This window comes from Haliotis rufescens, unplaced genomic scaffold (genome assembly GCF_023055435.1).
Source record: "Haliotis rufescens isolate VD_foot unplaced genomic scaffold, xgHalRufe1.0.p SCAF_107, whole genome shotgun sequence".
NCBI lineage: Eukaryota > Metazoa > Mollusca > Gastropoda > Lepetellida > Haliotidae > Haliotis > Haliotis rufescens.
This window is the reverse complement of record NW_025963788.1, coordinates 172,354-190,984: the sequence shown is the minus strand read 5'-3', so window position 1 is coordinate 190,984 and position 18,631 is coordinate 172,354. Positions and strand designations below refer to the sequence as shown.

The 18,631-nt window shown below is 38.7% G+C and overlaps 1 protein-coding gene and 1 long non-coding RNA gene across 2 annotated transcripts; one reads left to right on the top strand and one right to left on the bottom strand.

Moving 5' to 3' along the window:
- The first annotated feature begins 471 nt into the window (after nt 1–471).
- LOC125377945 lies at nt 472–2,124 on the top strand. The gene is made up of 2 exons (XM_048392058.1): nt 472–1,202; nt 1,786–2,124. Exons 1-2 carry the CDS (start codon nt 1,034–1,036, stop codon nt 2,046–2,048), a joined length of 432 nt encoding a protein of 143 aa, XP_048248015.1. The 5' UTR covers nt 472–1,033; the 3' UTR covers nt 2,049–2,124.
- Nucleotides 2,125–5,683: 3,559 nt separating this feature from the next.
- Nucleotides 5,684–6,969, bottom strand: LOC125377944. Its single transcript, XR_007219884.1, has 3 exons — nt 6,851–6,969; nt 6,401–6,493; nt 5,684–5,818 (listed from the first exon to the last, which is right to left on the bottom strand). It is a non-coding gene; the product is annotated as an uncharacterized LOC125377944 (long non-coding RNA).
- Nucleotides 6,970–18,631: the final 11,662 nt, after the last annotated feature.

The following is an 18,631-nucleotide window of genomic DNA, read 5'->3' as shown; positions in this document are numbered from 1 at the left end:
ATAATGTATCAGTAGATTAGATAATGTATATATAATCCAGGCTACAGCTAAAGCGCTTGGTTCAAAATTAAAATAAGAGGTATCTATTCTACAGTGGGACTACATCAAATTTCAAAACACAGTAGGTTTATCTCCAAAATATATATCCTCTGCTGTCTTGTTAAAGCGGGTATACCAACAGAAAGAAGCATTCATCTTCTGTTCTAAAGAATATTGACAATTACAACATCTTGTTTCCCAATGGTCAACATCATAATCGTAACGACTAACACTAACCATTGCCTGACATTGAAGTAATGAGTAGTGCCGACAGCGTTGTAAAACAGCAATCACTTGTGATTTGTGGCGCACGGGGGCCCAAGTTGTTATTTGTTCGTGGGTTCGAATCTCAGATACATCCTGCTTATGATCTTTGGTTTGTCATCTTCACACACTGTCTACAGTTTTCCAAAACTAATATGATAGGCGAAATAACATTTTTACACACAGTTTTACAGATTACGAATATTGCTCTGAACATGCCAACATACAGCAGCGACAACTTCGACAAGTTTTCCTTGTCGTCTAATGCCGTCGACGGTAACCTTGATGGTAGTCGGCTTCATGGTAGCTGTTTCACAAGCAACGTGTCACCGATGTGGTGGATGGTGGACTTCCTGGACATGTACAAAATCACGACTGTCACCATACAGCGAAGAAGCGATGGACAGTGTAAAATTTCAAATTTCTATTAAACATTTACCTCTGTCTTTTGAAACTCTTTAAAGTCTAATTTGATATATGCATTACAAATGTAGCATATTTAAACAGCTGCCCAGGCACTGACACAAAAAGGAAGGTTGTGACTAAAGCGAACAAAGATAGGGTAAGGTTGTCTGTTTATTTGGACGCTATTAAACCCCTTAGCAAACTGCAACCACTATTTTCCAAAATTCCCTGTGTACTTTTGAAATCATTCATTTGCGTTTTAGTTCATCGTTTCAGAGACTTGGCGATCGTAGCGTTCAGAAAAGACCCCCGACATTATCCCAGGATGGCCCCCATAATCTGTACAGAGAAGAGGGGAGCCCTAGGGGCCATGGAAACTCTGCCCTGTGATGAGCCAGTAGTGGCTAGATTCGTAAAGATCCAACGGTTGCCTATCTTCAGTGCTCACCTGACGATCTGTGAAGTTCAGGTTCGTGGTGAGCGGTGTATTGCAGGTGAGTGAATACGTAATTGTGCCAAAATATACCTGCCACATCCCAGTGGATAATACTCCCTTCACTTCTTGATTACCAGTTGATACACCGTTCCACGCACATCACATACATGTATTTTGTAACGAGTGAGTCAGCACAAAGTTAAAATACAGTCAACAGTGTCAATAGAGGGGTTTATAACATTGTTTACAGCAGTCATCTGTGCAAAAAAAAGTTTCCTCTGAAAACAGATATGATTAATGCAAATCTAGATACCCGTGAAGATGGCCATAAAAGGCGACTATGCTTGTCGCAAGAGGCGACTAACTATCGGGTGGTCAGGCTCGCTGACTTGGTTGATGCATGTCATAGTATCAAAATTGCGTGGATTGATGCTCAGTCACTTGATTGTCTGGTCCAGACAAGGACATTATTTCATTATTAAGGATATTACTTCATATAGCTTGACTATTGCTGAGTGCGGCGTTAAACAACAAAACAAACAAACAAACAAATATTTGAAGCATCTGCGCAACAAGTGTCTTTTAAAAGACGTATCCTTTAAAAGAAAATTCCTGATCCACAGAGCTGTCATTTTTTTCAGAAGCTAAATCTACAACTAAATCCACCAACATCAAAACAATCAGGGGGTACATGAACGTTGGCCCAAATTCTAGCACAGACATCACGGGCTCGAGTCTTACAACATGTGCAGTCACGTGTCTTTCTGAACACAGATGCTATGGATTCAACTTTAACAGAGATTCACACAGGTGTGAACTTGTAACGAGGATGCCTTCCCAAATACATGTTGTTTCTGATCAAAACTGGTTGCATTACGGAACCATGTGCATAATATATTCTTAGCTGTTTCTATGGCATGATACATGCCACACTGATGCCAGAGGGCAACAACACTGACAATGTCACTTCTGTCAATTACTCAGTCATGTCTCCATGTTCCATAATAAATTTTGACACGCGGTACGCCATGGGCATCATGATGGGCATGTTATTTTCGACCTCAGCATAACCAGTTATTATTATTATTATTATTATAATTATTATTATTATTATGTACGTACGTCAATGAATAGAGACATGTACTCTTTCACATGTGCTCTTGCTTATCACAACAACCCTTGAATGTCTTTTCTGATCTTATATCATTTTCAACAAAAAATCAATTGAACAATGTATGTTTTTAAATATGAAGTCAAATACCTTACAGTGAGAAGGTATGTTTGTTTATTTTTAGATGTAGTACATCATATTTAAGAATCGCAATTGTGATTTGTTTGCTCGAATGGGCAATTGATATACTATTTTATATCAGATATTTGTTTTCTAGGTGAAACAATACAGGTAAACAATTGTCAATGCAGTATCAAATGTACAGTATCCAGCTATTTTTTGAAAATTTATTTCATTCATTTTTCATAAACTGTTACCATTTATTGCTTTATTTCAATAACATAGCTTATATTAATTGTTAAACATTGAGAATATTCAAAGTTCAGAATATTGGGGTTGTGTATAATTTGTCTTTGCGTACATGATGTAATTTTTATTTGAATGTGTTTTGAGGGAAAACATTTAATTACCCACACACATATTACGTTTGATCGGTCTTGTACTGTTGATATAATAAACGTATCAAAGTCAAAGATATTTTTTGCATGTAAGGCCTTTGGCCGATATATAAAAAGTTACAAATATGTAGTTTTACATATTTGGATATATACTAATGTTTAACAAGTTGTTTCTGAGGCAAACTGCATTGCAACACATATAGCTAGTTTTAATATGACAGCAGCATCTTTTGATGAAAGAAGGGAAATAAAAGCAGGTACAGGATAATTTCACAGGTAGCGATCTGGTATAAACTTGTTTCTTAGATCACAATAATAAGGACATACAAAAAGTAACATGCATTTTATTTTCTATAGCTTAATGACATAATGGGAATAACATAACCTCGTCGACTTTTCAGTGGACATTTTTCTTCCTTCATTTATCATTAGATCTATAAATCCATTCCTTAATTGAATAAATGTTAATGTAAATAAAAAAATTCTGGTTGAAAATTAGACCCTTAAAAGTTATATACAAGTCATGTAAAAGTGGTATGCCATTTCTAAAAAACAACAACATATGAATGTATTGTTCAGGAAATTGTTTCAAAAAGAGTTCAGAATCATCGCATGTGTGGTTTAATCATACAAAGCCATAGCCTTGAGAAAACAAAAGGTTTCTAGTATGTGATACCCATGTTACTTAGCCCACATAATCGAAATGTAAAAGCATAATGAGAATATGAAACCAGTATTTCAAGCATCTAATTTGAGTTGACGTATAAAGGATGTCTTCCACACTCGCCATAGTGTAAAGGCTAAAAGATGTAACTTTTCGAGACAATCGTATCGCTGAAATTCCCCATATTTCTGATCCATATAACAAGATTGGTTGGATAATTCAAAAATATATATTTGGTGTAAATGATCCTACTCTCTGCGATTAAGGCCTTCTTTGCATGTGATGTTAAGTAGAAGACACTTTTCTTGAAGTTCATTGTATGGGTAAACATTACACCAAGATATGTATTATGACTCAGAACATAAACACAGTTACCATCGAAGAAAACATCTTTCATTCAGTGCCCCCTGACCCTCTTCTTAAATTGACAATATTTGTTTTATCATAGTCAACTGATTATTGCCTCTCTTAGGTGTAACATTCTTAAATTTCTTTTTGTAGTCCAACAACATAATCTGATAGTAAAATTACATTATCGGCAAAAAGAAGCATACACATTTCTATTAATTTGGGAACATTTGAATATCATGTTTACCCTTAGCTATAATTTCATAATATAATTCACTGATAAGTGGAATCAGACAAACACGTTAATGATATGTGCAGCGTAAGTGTAAAAATCATCAACCTACGGTAAAGAAACTGTGCTTCATATAAAGTGCAATAAAAATATATTAAATCTGCAATTAAATAATGCATCTTTCAATACTTATTCACGAAGATATCTCCTTGACGTTAAGGTCAATTTGATAAACAATTTTGATGTTTGCGGGTTTGTTGGTTGCATGACACTCTCATAGAACCTGTCTGGGATGAGCTTGATCGACGCCAACGACAAGACCAGAACCAGCCGGTAACGCTAGCTCAGTTTGGCCAATCTTTGGTTGACATTTGGATCAACATCCCCAATGCTGCTTTCAATCATCTCCAAAAAGCCGCCACTGCCTCGACAGTATCGAGAGTCATGGAAAAGATTTAGTGTGCAAGTTGTCAACTAAACATAATCTAGCTAAAACACCCTAGTGAAAATTTCAGCCTAGTCCAACATGTTACCTTGTCAACCTTGAGTACAGTCATTCTGAGTGCCTAGTTCAGCATGGTACCTTGTCAACCTTGAGTACAGTCATTCTGAGTGCCTAGTCCATCATGTTACCTTGTCGACCTTGAATACAGTCATTCTGAGAGCCTAGTCCATCATGTTACCTTGTCGACCTTGAGTACAGTCATTCTGAGTGCCTAGTCCATCATGTTACGTTGTCGACCTTGAATACAGTCATTCTGAGTGCCTAGACCAATACGTTACCTTGTCAACCTTAAGTCCCAGTCATTCTGAGAGCCTAGTTCAACATGTTACCTTGTCAAATATTGAAGCCAACCATTCTGAGTGCCCAATTCGACTCTGTGTTATGTTACACAATCAAACATGCTTTCTTTTATTTTCTGTACGTATTTTTATTTTTTGTCCTTTTCAATACCTAATGTTTAATAAGGTTATTACGAATAGAATGGTGCAGTCTCGCCCGGCGTGTAGAGCTCCGCAGTCACTGGAGTTGGCACACAGGTGATGCAAGCGGTTGTATTCCATCACGTGGTCCTTGCCCTGGAGACAGCAGAAATAGCTTTCTCATCAGTTGACATATTAATGATTCAATGGATCATATCGACCCGTTCAGTAATCCTGGGCATTATATACCCTGCACACATAGAAGCCCTGTCTTGGTCGTAGCTCAATGAAAATAAGTCGTTTGAGATTTGTTTTGTCCGGTCGTTGTTTAATGACACACTCAGCAATATTCCATATATATGACGTTAGTCTCTAAGTAATCATGTCTGGACCAGACAATCAAGTGATTGACATCATGAGCATCAATCTACACAATTGGTATAGGATGACACGCAACAACCATTTATGACAAGCATGGGTTGCTGAAGACAAATTCTTACACGGATCTTCATGTTTGTGCTTAATATGCCAAGGTTAATTATTTTATTTGCAACGTCATTTATACTCCAACAAATGAATTGGCAATATTTAATATTTGACACATACCCAGAAATATTCTGATGTAATTCTCTTTTGATATTTCTCGTAACAGAAATGAAACATGCGTTGCCCTGATATTATCTCTAAGCCAGTATTTGCTTTACCATCCATCTGATGCCCGTGTACTGCCAGTCATGGATGTGGTTGTAGCGCATGGATATCCCCACCCCTCCAGGACTGATGGCGTTGTAACCCACGGCCCCTACACGTGCATACTGCCAGATGTGGTTGTCTTCTATCAGGTTACCAGAAGGTGCCAGTGTTTTCCGGTCACCACCTGTTTGTTAAAACAGAAAGAGCCACAAGAACTACACAATTAATACCTCGCTGTTGTTAGAGTATTAATCACATGATTAATGCCCTATGCCGTAATGCCATATGTACTTGTTTATCTTAGGGTTCGTTAAACAACAATAATAATGTATCATGAAGATTATGTAGATAGAAAAAATACATTTAAGAGAAAATATTATCGTAACTTAACATATCAACGTTTGTTGAGATTAATCTTAAGTAAGAGAGTTTCTAAACTAATCTTAGTTATACAGATACATCTTAACTAAGATCATTTTAAAACTGTATCCTATCATAAACTTAAAATATATTTTTTTTAACATAATTTGTTAGGATTAATCTCAGCTAGGATCGTTTTGAAGCTGTATCTCATCGGAAACTTGAGTCATCTTATCTTTGAGAAAATATATCCATGTTATTATCTCCTGGCCTCAAGACTTTTTCTCGTAGCACCAAAAAGGTATTTCAGAGACCATGGATATTAACCTACGGACTCTAAACATATAATAGCTCCTTCAGTTTGTTTCACCATTGCTTTCCACAGTCCGGCTGCCACCTGCCTTACCTGCGATTGCGATTCCTCCACAGGTGTGATGTATCTCAGACATAGAGACCGTCCCAGACCGACAGTCACCAGAGCAGTGGATTCCATAACCACCTGAAACACACGTCCTACTAAAGATATGTCATGATTTTTTAGTGTTAGGTTTTACTTACAATTCAAGGTTTGAATTATTATCAAAGTCAATATGTGTTTAACCTTCTCATCTGAGGTCAGACGCCAAACCTTCTGGGATCGGGTGGTCAGGCCCGCTGATCTGGTTGACGACTGGCGTATCTCAGTTGCGTTAATCGATGCTCATGATGTCAAGCACTGGACTGTCTGAGCGTTAAATAACAAGCACACAAACACAAACAAATACATTGCACATATGTGACTGCATATGTGATGATGCTTAGATTTAATTCTTGTATCGAATGATGATTTCTAAACATGGTAAATGTAAACGAATACCAGTGTTTTAAATCTGCATATTCTTGAAACCAATGCTGTGTCCGTTGTCCAGGTCAAATCCGTACCGCCGACAGGCTTCCAGCGAGAAACCTTCGAAGTGAAGATTGCTGACTTCATTATCTGTTCTGTACTAACATGATTGGTGGTTTGCAATACAATACATACACATTCCCGAAAGATGTGTCTGAAGTTAATACACATATACACAGAAAAGTACAATTAAATAGTATAACATGACACAAGGTGTGTGCTGAAAGATGTAGATGTACGAGACAGGAAACTTGGATCAGATAGACCTTAACATTGCACATTTTAGATACCGAATACCACTTACTTGATGCGATCTGTCACCATTGAGGTATAAATGACATCCGAGTTTGACAGAGTACCGCTTGAGTATTCGGCAAAACGTACAAATTAGCAGCTGATCTATCAATGTAGTATTCACTATAAACAAATTGAAGTTTACTACTTAAAAGAAGATAAGGACCACCTGATACATAAGTATTTATTTTGTTTTGCAACGATAGATTAACTATAGTGATATGGAAGAATCGACTGATCCGTTACTTAGTTTGAGTTTTCTCTCCCATACATGGACATAACAAATGCATTAGTGTGATGTTATATCACATGTCTAAATGTGGGGTGTCATGGTTTCTCTCCCATACATGGACATAACAAATGCATTAGTGTGATGTTATATCACATGTCTAAACTGTGGGGTGTCACAGTTTCTCAAGCTACGGATGCAACGCAGTTATACATTAGTTTGATGCGACATCACATAGCAAATACCCCCGTGAAGTTCCGGTTTATAGTTGCTCTTCAGCAAACCATGCTTGTCGTAAGAGGCAACTATCGGGATCTGGTGGTCAGGCTCTCTGATTCGGTTGATGTATGTCATAGTATAACTCAATTGCAAAGATATCATTCATTGGATTGTCTGGTCCAGACTAGATTAGACTGTCGTCATATGGCTGGAAAATTGCGGTGTTCGGTGTTAAACAACAAACAAATAAAATATATTAAATATGTGGGATGTTATGATTGCTATTTTATATAAATATGTAATGGTACAATTATTGTCTTGTCAACTATTTTATATAAAAACGTAATGTTACAAGTCTTCTCTCTTGTCAACTATTTTATATAAATATATGTAATGTTACAATTCTTCTCGTGTAAACTATTTTAAATAAATATGTAATGTTACAATTCTTCTCTTGTCAACTATTTTCTATACATCGAGGGGTTAGTGCCAGAACACATTACCTTGTAAAATATTAAAATTGACTTTATGACTTTCAAAACATTGTATGACCATATATAATCCTACGCCAAAATATCTATGTACTACATTGTATATTTTAAAAGATATTCAACAAGACATAAACAACTTATCACCTAACTTTGTTCTCATGTTGCGCCAGGATGTTCTATACTAAAATACTACATGCTGGTATACACAACATTAAAGTTTTCACTCAAATCTATTAAGCCAGAAAAACGTATCGAGAATGAACACATTCTAGCACTCTGATATAGGCTTCAGACTCCTTTAATTGGAGAGCCGTAACAACTGATAAGCATTTTAGATGTGCTGTCTTTTTGTGTTTACGATTAGAGATAAGCGCTCCCCTGCACCAGATGATGTTAACTGGTGCTAGCCTTCTATGGCCCAGGATGTTTATATCTGATCCCCGGGCTAAATTCCAGTCAGCTTATACTAATGGTCATTACTTGGTCCTGGCGTCGAAGATAAACCCCACTACACAAACGTCTTACAAAGGAAATATCATAGTCCAAATTATTTTTATCAACATAAATACGTTTAAGGTAAGTAAAACTGGAAATTGAATTAAATTATCTGTTATTTTACTAATTTTTGAAAATTGATCTCTTATATTGTTATAAAGTTACGACGCAACAACACGTCTGATGATTTATATAACGGATTTTTATGTTTAAGTCGTTATCAAATCAGTGTTGGTTAACTTTTAGTGTGTTCTTGGTTGTTTTCAGATAATCGCAGGGAATTTTTTGTTAATTTTGCTATAAAATAGTATGTAAATGACATGGGTGAGACTTGTGTTTTTAACATAAACATCTTTCATAAACACAAGTAAAGTTTACATAAGAGTAAATATATGATACATGAAGTTAGATTGTAAATTGAGAAATAATGTCACATACACAAATATTTTAAGACCAGTGCTATGTATTGTTTTCTTTTGTTTTTTTGTTTTCTTTCTATAGGCATTGGAAAATGAGTGAGTTTGATTCTGACTTCGAAGATCAAGAAATTTTGGAAGCTTGCAATATTATCGAGAACAATCAGATATTACACCATAATGTTCCACAACCACCCACAAACATGGAACCAAATCCGCTACCAACCACTGACAATGCAGATCCATTGACGGCAACCAACATGGAACCAAATCCGCTACTAACCACAGACAACCCAGATCGATTGATGGCAACGATCATGGATGCTAATCAGCTTCCAACCACTGACAACCCAGATCCTTTGTCAGCAACCAGCATGGATGTTAATCAGCTACCAACCACTGACAACCCAGATCCATTGACGGCAACGAGCCTGGATGTTAATCAGCTACCAACCATTCACAACCCAGATCCTTCTCAGCAACCAGCGTGGATGCTAATCAGCTTCCAACCAGTGACAACGCAGATCCATTGACGGCAACCAACGTGGATGCTAGTCAGCTACCAACCACTGACAACACAGATCCATTGACGGCAACGAGCATGGAACCAAATCCGCAACCAACCACTGACAACCTAGGTCCATTGGCGGCAACCAACATGGAAGCCGATCAGCTACCAACAATTGACAGCATAGGTCCATTGGCGGCAACCAACATGGATGCTAATCAGCTACGAACCACTGACAACCCAGATCCATTAACGGCAACCAGCATGGAAGCTAATCAGCTACCAACAACTGACAACGAAGATCCATTGACGGCAACAAACATGGAAAGTGATCAGCTACCAACCACTGACAGCGCAGATCCATTGACGGCAACCAACATGGATGCTTATCAGCTACCAACCACTGACAACCCAGTTCCATTGACGGCAACCAACATGGAAACTGATCAGCTACCAACCACTGACAGCGCAGATCCATTGACGGCAACCAACATGGATGCTAATCAGGTACAAACTCCTGACAACCCAGATCCTTTGTCGGCAACGCATATGAAAGCCCCTCAAGACTACATAGAGCCACTTCCAATACCAGTAAGGGAGGAAATGAAAATGAATTTGACAGCTCTGATGACGAACCTTTAATTTATTTGGGGAAATATAGACATACACATGATGAAAGTAGCATCGAAACATCATCAGAAGAGTACCTTTCCAATGAAGAAGATTTATGCTCGTCCGACACCACTGAATCGGAAACAGAATTGCCAATACCAAATCAGAAGAATATTGTTCATAGCAAATTTCATGAAAGGTCAAGACTTAGTGGGGTATTGGAGGACACTGTTGTTCTGAAGACATTACATGAAAGTCATACCAACTACATGTATGAATCTAAAATGAAGAAGTTTCACACGGAGAGATTAGAACAACTTCTGCATTGTAATGGATACAAGTTACTGAAGGTACAGGCTGATGGAAATTGCTTTTTTAAGGCTTCTGCACTTCAACTTAATGTGAGTGAATGTGAAGAGGAAACAACTGTGTGATCATCTTGATGATAATATCATCACTTATTCTGATTTGGAGGAAAACAACCCAGAAACATGGCAAAGTTATTCACTGGAAGTGGAACATCTTCGCATGAATCGATATTTCACCAATAAGGTTGCTGATTTCCTGCCATTAGCACTTGCTAACTGGTCAGGTCGTGGTGTCCGTATTTTCTCCAGCAAGGCATCAACTCCTGTAATTGATGTCCAACCAACAATTCGTCAACAATGCACTGAGAGAAGAATAATCCTCGCATTTACACCCATAAAAGGGATTGAAGATCATTATGATGCATGCACACCACTGGCCAACCATTTGTGAAACACAATGATAGAAAATAACATCACAAAATCTTCTCAGTACTCAAGTACATGAAACAACAGAAGCAGGTGCTTCTAGAGCTACCTGTCCTGGAACGTCCACATCAGTTGCAAGTTGCATCCAATCCATCAGGATCTCTGATGTTTCTTGTCCTGCTGTAAATGAACGCAACCATGTAATGCCACAAGGTCCTGTGATCAGTTCAAATACTTCAAGTCCAGTTCCAGTATCTTCACATCATGGTGATGACGCAGTGTCATCAGGTAATACAACATCAACCCCAAACAAACAGAACCCATCTCGATCTGCAACTCCAAGAAAGTCGGCAGCCTTCCATACACCTCCTAGAAAGGTGCGACGCCCGAGACATGGTTAAAAAATAAAAGGAACAGTTGAGATTAGGTGGAATGGAATATGTAAACCAGCAAGGGAAGACCATGAAAGAAAAATCGGTTAAAGCAGTCGACTGCTCAAAATGTAGATATAAGTGCTCCCAGAAGATCCCCGAAGAAGCTCGACACGGTATATTTAAATCATTTAGAAGCTTGACATCATATGAAAGGCCAAATTATTTTGTTTGTTCGAACACTGATGAAAAGAAATCCCGTACATACCTGGATGACAGTGAAAAAAAGGTGAAAAAGAAACGACAAGTCTATCGGGCATTTAATCTACACTGGGAAGGAACTAGACATCTTGTTTGCAAGAATTTTTTCATGAAGACTCTTGACATTGGGGAGTCATACATCAGCCATGCCTTACAGCACAAGAGCCAGGGAACCTTTGGATCCACTGAACGTCGCGGTAGACATAAGCCACACAATAAAACTGCCAGTGATCGCTTGACGAAAGTGAGGCAACTCATTGAGTCATTTTCAAGATGGATGCCCACTACACAAGAAAAGATACAAACAGGCACTATTTAGGACCAGAATTGAATAATAAAAAGATGTATGAACTTTATAAGGAAAGGTGTGCTGCAGACAACAAAGATCCAGTGTCCTCATCAATCTAAGGAAACGTCTTCAATAAAGAATATATTTTTTCTTTCCATATACCAAAGAAGGACCAGTGTTTGCTTTGTCAGCAATATTACAGGGTAAGAGACACTGGTTGCCTGACAGAACAATTAACAAAGGATTTCAATGAACACCAAGCCAGAAAAATCAGAGCTCGAGAGGCAAAGATTAAGGACAAAGCACATGCCTTGACAGAGCCCTCTGTCTTTGTTGGGACATTTGACCTTAAGGCAGTATTGTACACGCCATGTTCGCTAGTTAGCGAAATTTTCTATATGAGAAAACTGAATTGTTATAATTTCACAGTGCATGATGCTGTTCACAAGAGCGGTACATGTTTTCTGTGGTCAGAGGTTGATGCCCAGAGAGGTTCATGCGAAATTGCATCATGTTTACAAATACAGTTGAAAGCAATGCCTCCTAACATCAAACATGTTATCCTGTATTCAGATACATGCACAGGGCAGAATGGGAACTAATATGTAGCTATGTTGCTGTCACTACCAGTGACCACATTGATGTCATTGACCATAAATTCTTGGAGCCAGGACACACCCAAATGGAGTGCGATGCAATTCACTCCAGTATTGAATTCGCCAAAAAGAAAACAAGTATTTTTGTCCCCCAGCCAGTGGGATACTGTTATCAGAATGGCAAGAAGGAAGGACCCCTATCTCGATATTCCAATCAAACACACGAATGTAAAGGACTTCAAGAAATTGGCACATCAAAGACTGAAAAATACTAAAGTGGACACGGATGGTGGTAGAGTTAACTGGCTAAATATTCGCTGGCTGCGGTTTATGAAGACTAGCCCTGACATCGTTTACTTCGAAACTGAACACAATGATGAACAGTTCAGAGAAATCAAGGTTACAGCAGGCAGTACACGAGTTAGACCTCTGAACACAACCAACTCCCTTACTTGTAGGTACACTGGGAAGCAAGAAATATCACATGCGAAGAAGAAAGACTTGTTATCTCTTTGTAGATCTGGCATTATTCCAAGCAAATATCATGAGTAATGCAAAGCTCTCCCAACTGGTAACAGATCTGATTGTCTACCGGGACCAGATGCTATGGAGGGAGACAGACATTGCTGTGTTCATTATCGCACTAATATAGCTATGTGTGCGTACGCGCGTGCGTGCGTAAGTGCGTGTGATTGTACTAGTCCGGACTAATGCCAATGTTATTGTGCCAGCCTCCTGAGAAACTATGCCACTGTTAAACATGAATACCCGACTCAGATTTGTGGAAGTCTGACATTGCTGAAATGCTGATCTTGGCTATATTATATCTGACAAGTTCCTGCATTACTTCCTTATTAATGTCCTTTTTAGTGAGCCACAACAATCGCGTGAATTATCAAGCTAAGAATTCCAGTTAGGAACGTGAAATGATTGTAACCACATTAAAATGTCATATGACAGCTAGGTTGGATTTCTGAATACAATCTGAGATAACTGATCTTAAGAATTGGAGTATTTTTATGTTCATAAATTGACTTTGAATGAAGCTGATCTGGAAAAAGTATTTTTTTGTGAATACTGCGAGTTATGTCACCATTTTGAAATTGAACGTTGGGTACAGATCTATCTATCTATTTATCTACCTCTCTGTACATTTTATATCCTGGCATAAAGATAATAACCTAACTATGTACCCATTGTTATAGACATGGATATATATTTACATAAATAAATAATTTTTCAAAGGTTTTAAAAGGATCTTCTATTCATCTATACTTTATAGAATAACGTTTCTCCGTTAACTTTGTGTGAACACATTTCCACTCATTAACATCACAGCCTTACATTAGCTTAATTTGGCAGACTATTTAACTTTTTAGTTTTCAAACAAACAATGCAAATGTAAATGTACAGCATTTAATAAAATGAACAATGTTTGGTAAAGGCAACACTGATATTACTTTAGTTCTTTTAGGCAATGCCAGATAATCGTTAAAGCTGGTAAGTGATTATAACCACGTGTTTGTAGCAAGCGATGCGTTAGAGTGTCAGATTACACCAGGATAATGGTATCAGCCTGTGTGTCACGCAGACTCTGTGGTTGAGCCATTACCAGCTGTCGGGAGATAAGCTGTTATTGCTTTTAATTGGCTTGCTCGTTGAGAAAGTGTCTGAAGCATAAATGTATGTCCTGTGTGTGGGGTAATTTGACGCAAGCAGAAATGTTATCATTTATCAGGGCCACAATGTATCACTTCTGTTTACAAGAATCTGGGCCTCACATTTCCCCTTTCCTGTATAATGTTTATGCTTCCAGATGGAGTTCCCTTTATTTACTTCACTTTGGCTGAAAGTCTAGCTGAATTTCTTTAGGGAAGAGATATGCCAGAACATCGTATACTTTTCAGGTTATCTTTATTACATGTCAATATATATGTTCTGTTGAAAAAAACAAGATATACTGTTTGGCACACTTACTGACAATGGCTGGAAACAATATTGCTAATAAAACTTCAAGTGGTGGTTTTTATCACCATTTCAAACTTTTGAAGTGGGATTTCTCACATCTAGGGAAAATGGAGATACGTGCTTCTGGCACTAACCCCTCGTAGTGTTAAAATCAAATCTGTGATGATATAGTCATTATACTGTCCATCGATGACAGTTTTTTTCAATCTAAATATATCTTTTATCAATGTAGAAGTTTTCGTTACGATATGGCTGAACTTTTGCCAATGTTACGTTAAATATTAACTCATTCACTCACATGGGCCTGGGTAAATCACACATGTGTTGTCAGTATGATGAGTTGCATCCCTCAATAGCCTTTTCGTCGTGTCTTTAGTGGACATTATACATTACATAAGGTGGCCAAGTGGTCGAAGGTGTCGCCAGCTGCCACAGATCCGGCCTTTATCTTTCAGTTACTTATATCATCTCCCTGGTTAGCATTGCAGTCGTTCTTCCCTCCCACAACTATGCTGACAAATCATAATAAAACGTATTTACTATTCAAAGCAGTGTTGAACATAATGATTGAATACGTTATGGTTGATGTTAAACCGTTTATTTATGAAGAAAAAACATCCCAGAAATTTAATTATACATTATACATATACTAATGCAACAGAAATTAAAATGCTTCAGCATACATCACTGTAGACAGAAGTAAATCCCTAAGCAGTTCACAAATTACCAGTACAAAATGAAATCACCTTGATTCCCATGGCCAATCATCACATGCTTCAGGGAAATGGTTCAAAGAAACTTAAGTTTATTTAATTGGTATTGTATGACTGCCATATACATACCAGCAGCAATTATCAGCATCAATAAAGCTATTCATTGTGAATGATTGTTTTCAAAAATATTAATTCATTGGTCAATAAACAAAGAACATAAAAGGAAAAGCGTTTCCACATGAGCACAATGTTTGAATATATTTTGTGTTCCTCACAACTAAGCAACTGCAACACACAAAATCAATACATATCCAGATGCACAGGACAGAAAGGAAGATACCATATTTACCATCACCAAAACGACCTGGACTCCCCAAACAATCTGAATCATCAACATCAAATGATCAACCAAACCATAAATTACCCTTCCTAGACATAGAACCTGACAACAGTGATGGAAACATCCTCGCTACCGTCTACCGCAAGTTTACTCCCACAGTCCAGTATAGTCACTACCTGTCCAACCACCACCCACAGATCAAACAACCCATAATATCACCATCCCCTAACGAGCCCTAGTCATCAGCCACCCTGGGGCGGTGGGGTAGCCTCGTAGTTAACGCGTTCGCTCGTCACGCCGAAGGCCTGGGTTCGATTCCCCACATGGTTACGATGTGTGAAGCCCATGTCTGGTGTCCCCCGGTGTGATATTGCTAAAAGCGGCATAAAACCATACTTACTGCAAACCCTAACAAAGAAATCAATCACCCTTATTCTCAAACAGCTATCCCACAGATAACATTGGAAACTGTAGGTGTGGGGTAGCACTTTGGTGCATTGTGGCGGGGTTCTTGTGGGCTACCTGTGTAACAAATCAACTTACTTCAAAACTCAGGGGTTGTTTGCCCTTTCAGTGGAAACCATGTCTTTCCCACATTTTCAGAGGTGGAATAGTGAAAATAGCTCACGTTGAGCTTTCCTCATATTTACGTATACCAGGGCCGGGCAGCTGTAGTTGCCATGGCATATTGTTTCGTATAATTAACTAGCAGCGTTGTAGCCCACAAGCACCTGCATACGTTGGCCAATCTGTTTACTTGTTGTTTTTCAAGGCACGGGCATTCTCTGTATGGTAGCCCATGCCCTACCTTTTACACATTGTCTGATGGTATCTACCTCACCCAAAGAGCTACAGCCAACTGCAACTTTGACAAAGAAACCAAGCATCTTTAATACACAGATCACAAGGAATTCAACATGAGGAAAACTTTGGTAATCCAGTAAATAAATGCCCCATTACCTTCACTTATCTTAGATAGCAGCCTTACAGAGGCTTCAACAGTTACTAGATAAACAAAAAACCTCATGAAAACGGCCAACATAGATGTGACACTCAAGTGTGACAGTTCACCGAAGAACATCCTACAGATCAAAGGGAAAATTCTAACTTGTCCGCCCCAAAACCTAAAGTACGTGTGATCAGGTGTAACTGTCGAGACACATATATTGGAGGGGTGGTCGGGTAGCCTAGTGGTTAAAGCGTTCGCTCGTCACGCCGAAGACCCGGGTTCGATTCCCGACATGGGTACAATGTGTGAAGCCCATTTCTGGTGTCCCCCGCCGTGATATTGATGGAATATTGCTAAAAGCGGCGTAAAACCATACTCACTCACTCACTCACATATATATTCGAGGGACAATACGCCCCAGAATCATAAAAAAACACAAGACTCTCTTTACATCTGACAAACAACAACGTCCACAAATGTTCATGAAAGCCAACAGTAATCACTGGGGAAGAAAGTAACTTCAAGAAATCATACAAATCCAAAGAAACAAGCCATCAATTAACAAGCGTGCGTTTACAGTTTTTTTGGAAAAAAAAAGTTTTATTCAAATGCAATGCCATGTCTATAAGTCTTCAGCTTTTCTCTTGCACTGACGTAAATTGTAACCTTACTCGCTCAACCTTTCTCCGTCAGAGCATGTCATAGCTGTGTCATGCCTGTCCACACATGACTACATAACCGACTACAGTCTGTTTAGCTCCAAATGAAAAAGATGGATTGCAAAACAAATCAACATCTATCAAATGTGAACATTGTACACAGCAATGAATACGCTGTACCCAACACTATATGGTTTATGTTAATTTTAATCCCACCACTGGAAAACGTTGTTCAAGAAACTATCGTGTTGTTATGTGTACAAGCTGACCTTAGAGTAGGAACAGCGCAAACACGCACGTGCAACACAACGGACCAGGGAATGGCAGCGGGGTCGTCTTATGATAATCACAATCTTACTCGCTCATGTCACAATCCTCGTCGAATTGTTTGTGTCACTGTTGCTTGCTGAGGTCCATCACGTGACCATTATCTTGACTCTCTCGTTGATGACTTCCGACACGCAACGCTGCCATGACTCCACTGTTATCCGACCTAGGGATTCATTTACTAGCTTTTCAACATCCTGCAATTTAAACGTGTTCAATCGTTCAGCGTCTCCTTTGACGATACCCCATATGACCTCTATTGGGTTCAGATCGCAGTGGTAAGGGGGGAGTAGTAGGACGCCGGGACCTTGATCTTTGTTGTAACTGTCAAAAATGTTGGGCTCAGGTTTGTAAGATTTCATGATTTCATATTTTAAAGCCCTGGAAGAAAAGGTCATATTCACCCGTTGCAGCCTCGTCACCATGTCTCCTTTAAGCCTATTAGAAGCCGCCTTGCTGTCTGGATTCTGCATACTGTGACACGGTTGTATTGTCCATGACAATAAGGGACTTGGCCGGCAAAGCAGTGACCACGTTGTCGTTCACCCACTCCAGAAATGCCTTGCCTTTCATTTCTGTGTAGTAGTCCTCGAAAAACGAGGTCACAGCCGTGAGAAAACCCCGACTAGCACAGCCAGCATGGAGAACGATAAGTCTTTCCCTTTTCCCATTGGTAAAGTTGTACAAGACGCCTTATAGTTCCAACTGGCTGCCCAATGACTGCTGGCTGTGCGAGAGGCATTTACCAACGTCTCATATAGGAAAATAGATGATATCCTTCTTCACGTTTCTGCTTGATGGTTCGAAGATAATTATTTGGAAGATGAAGGATGTCAGATCGTTCACCAAACACAGCCCTAATTTCACCACTTCAAATGTATTCAAATGTATGCAAAAATTGCCATTGCCTGTATTTTGTAACATTTAAATCATCTCAAGTCTCAAGGTATTTCTTCGAGAGTCTTAGTGACATGGTACTTATTTTCTGAATGCAGTTTAACAAATGCACGTCTGAAAGCTGTCTAATTTATCAACCCTACATGTTCCCCACCTGCTTCGCCTGCCCATTGACGGACAATATTTTTCGGCTTGTTGGGATGCATCAGTTTCACATCAGCTGAGCAGCGCATCTTGTCAGTCGACAACGGCGTATACTTTGTAACAATTGAATTGCGTGTTTGCGTTGTTCCTCCTACCGTTGTGTCCCCTCCGTTCAAGATGTCAAAGTGTACACTAACAACTTGATAGTCTCTCAAACAACTTTTTCAAGTATCATAAAC

Coding starts and splice junctions, on each gene's coding strand:
- LOC125377945 (XM_048392058.1), top strand. CDS start 1,034: ATGGCCCCCATAATCTGTACAGAGAAGAGGGGAGCCCTAGGGGCCATG. Junction 1,203..1,785: donor TGGTGAGCGGTGTATTGCAG/GTGAGTGAATAC, acceptor CATTTTTTTCAG/AAGCTAAATCTACAACTAAA.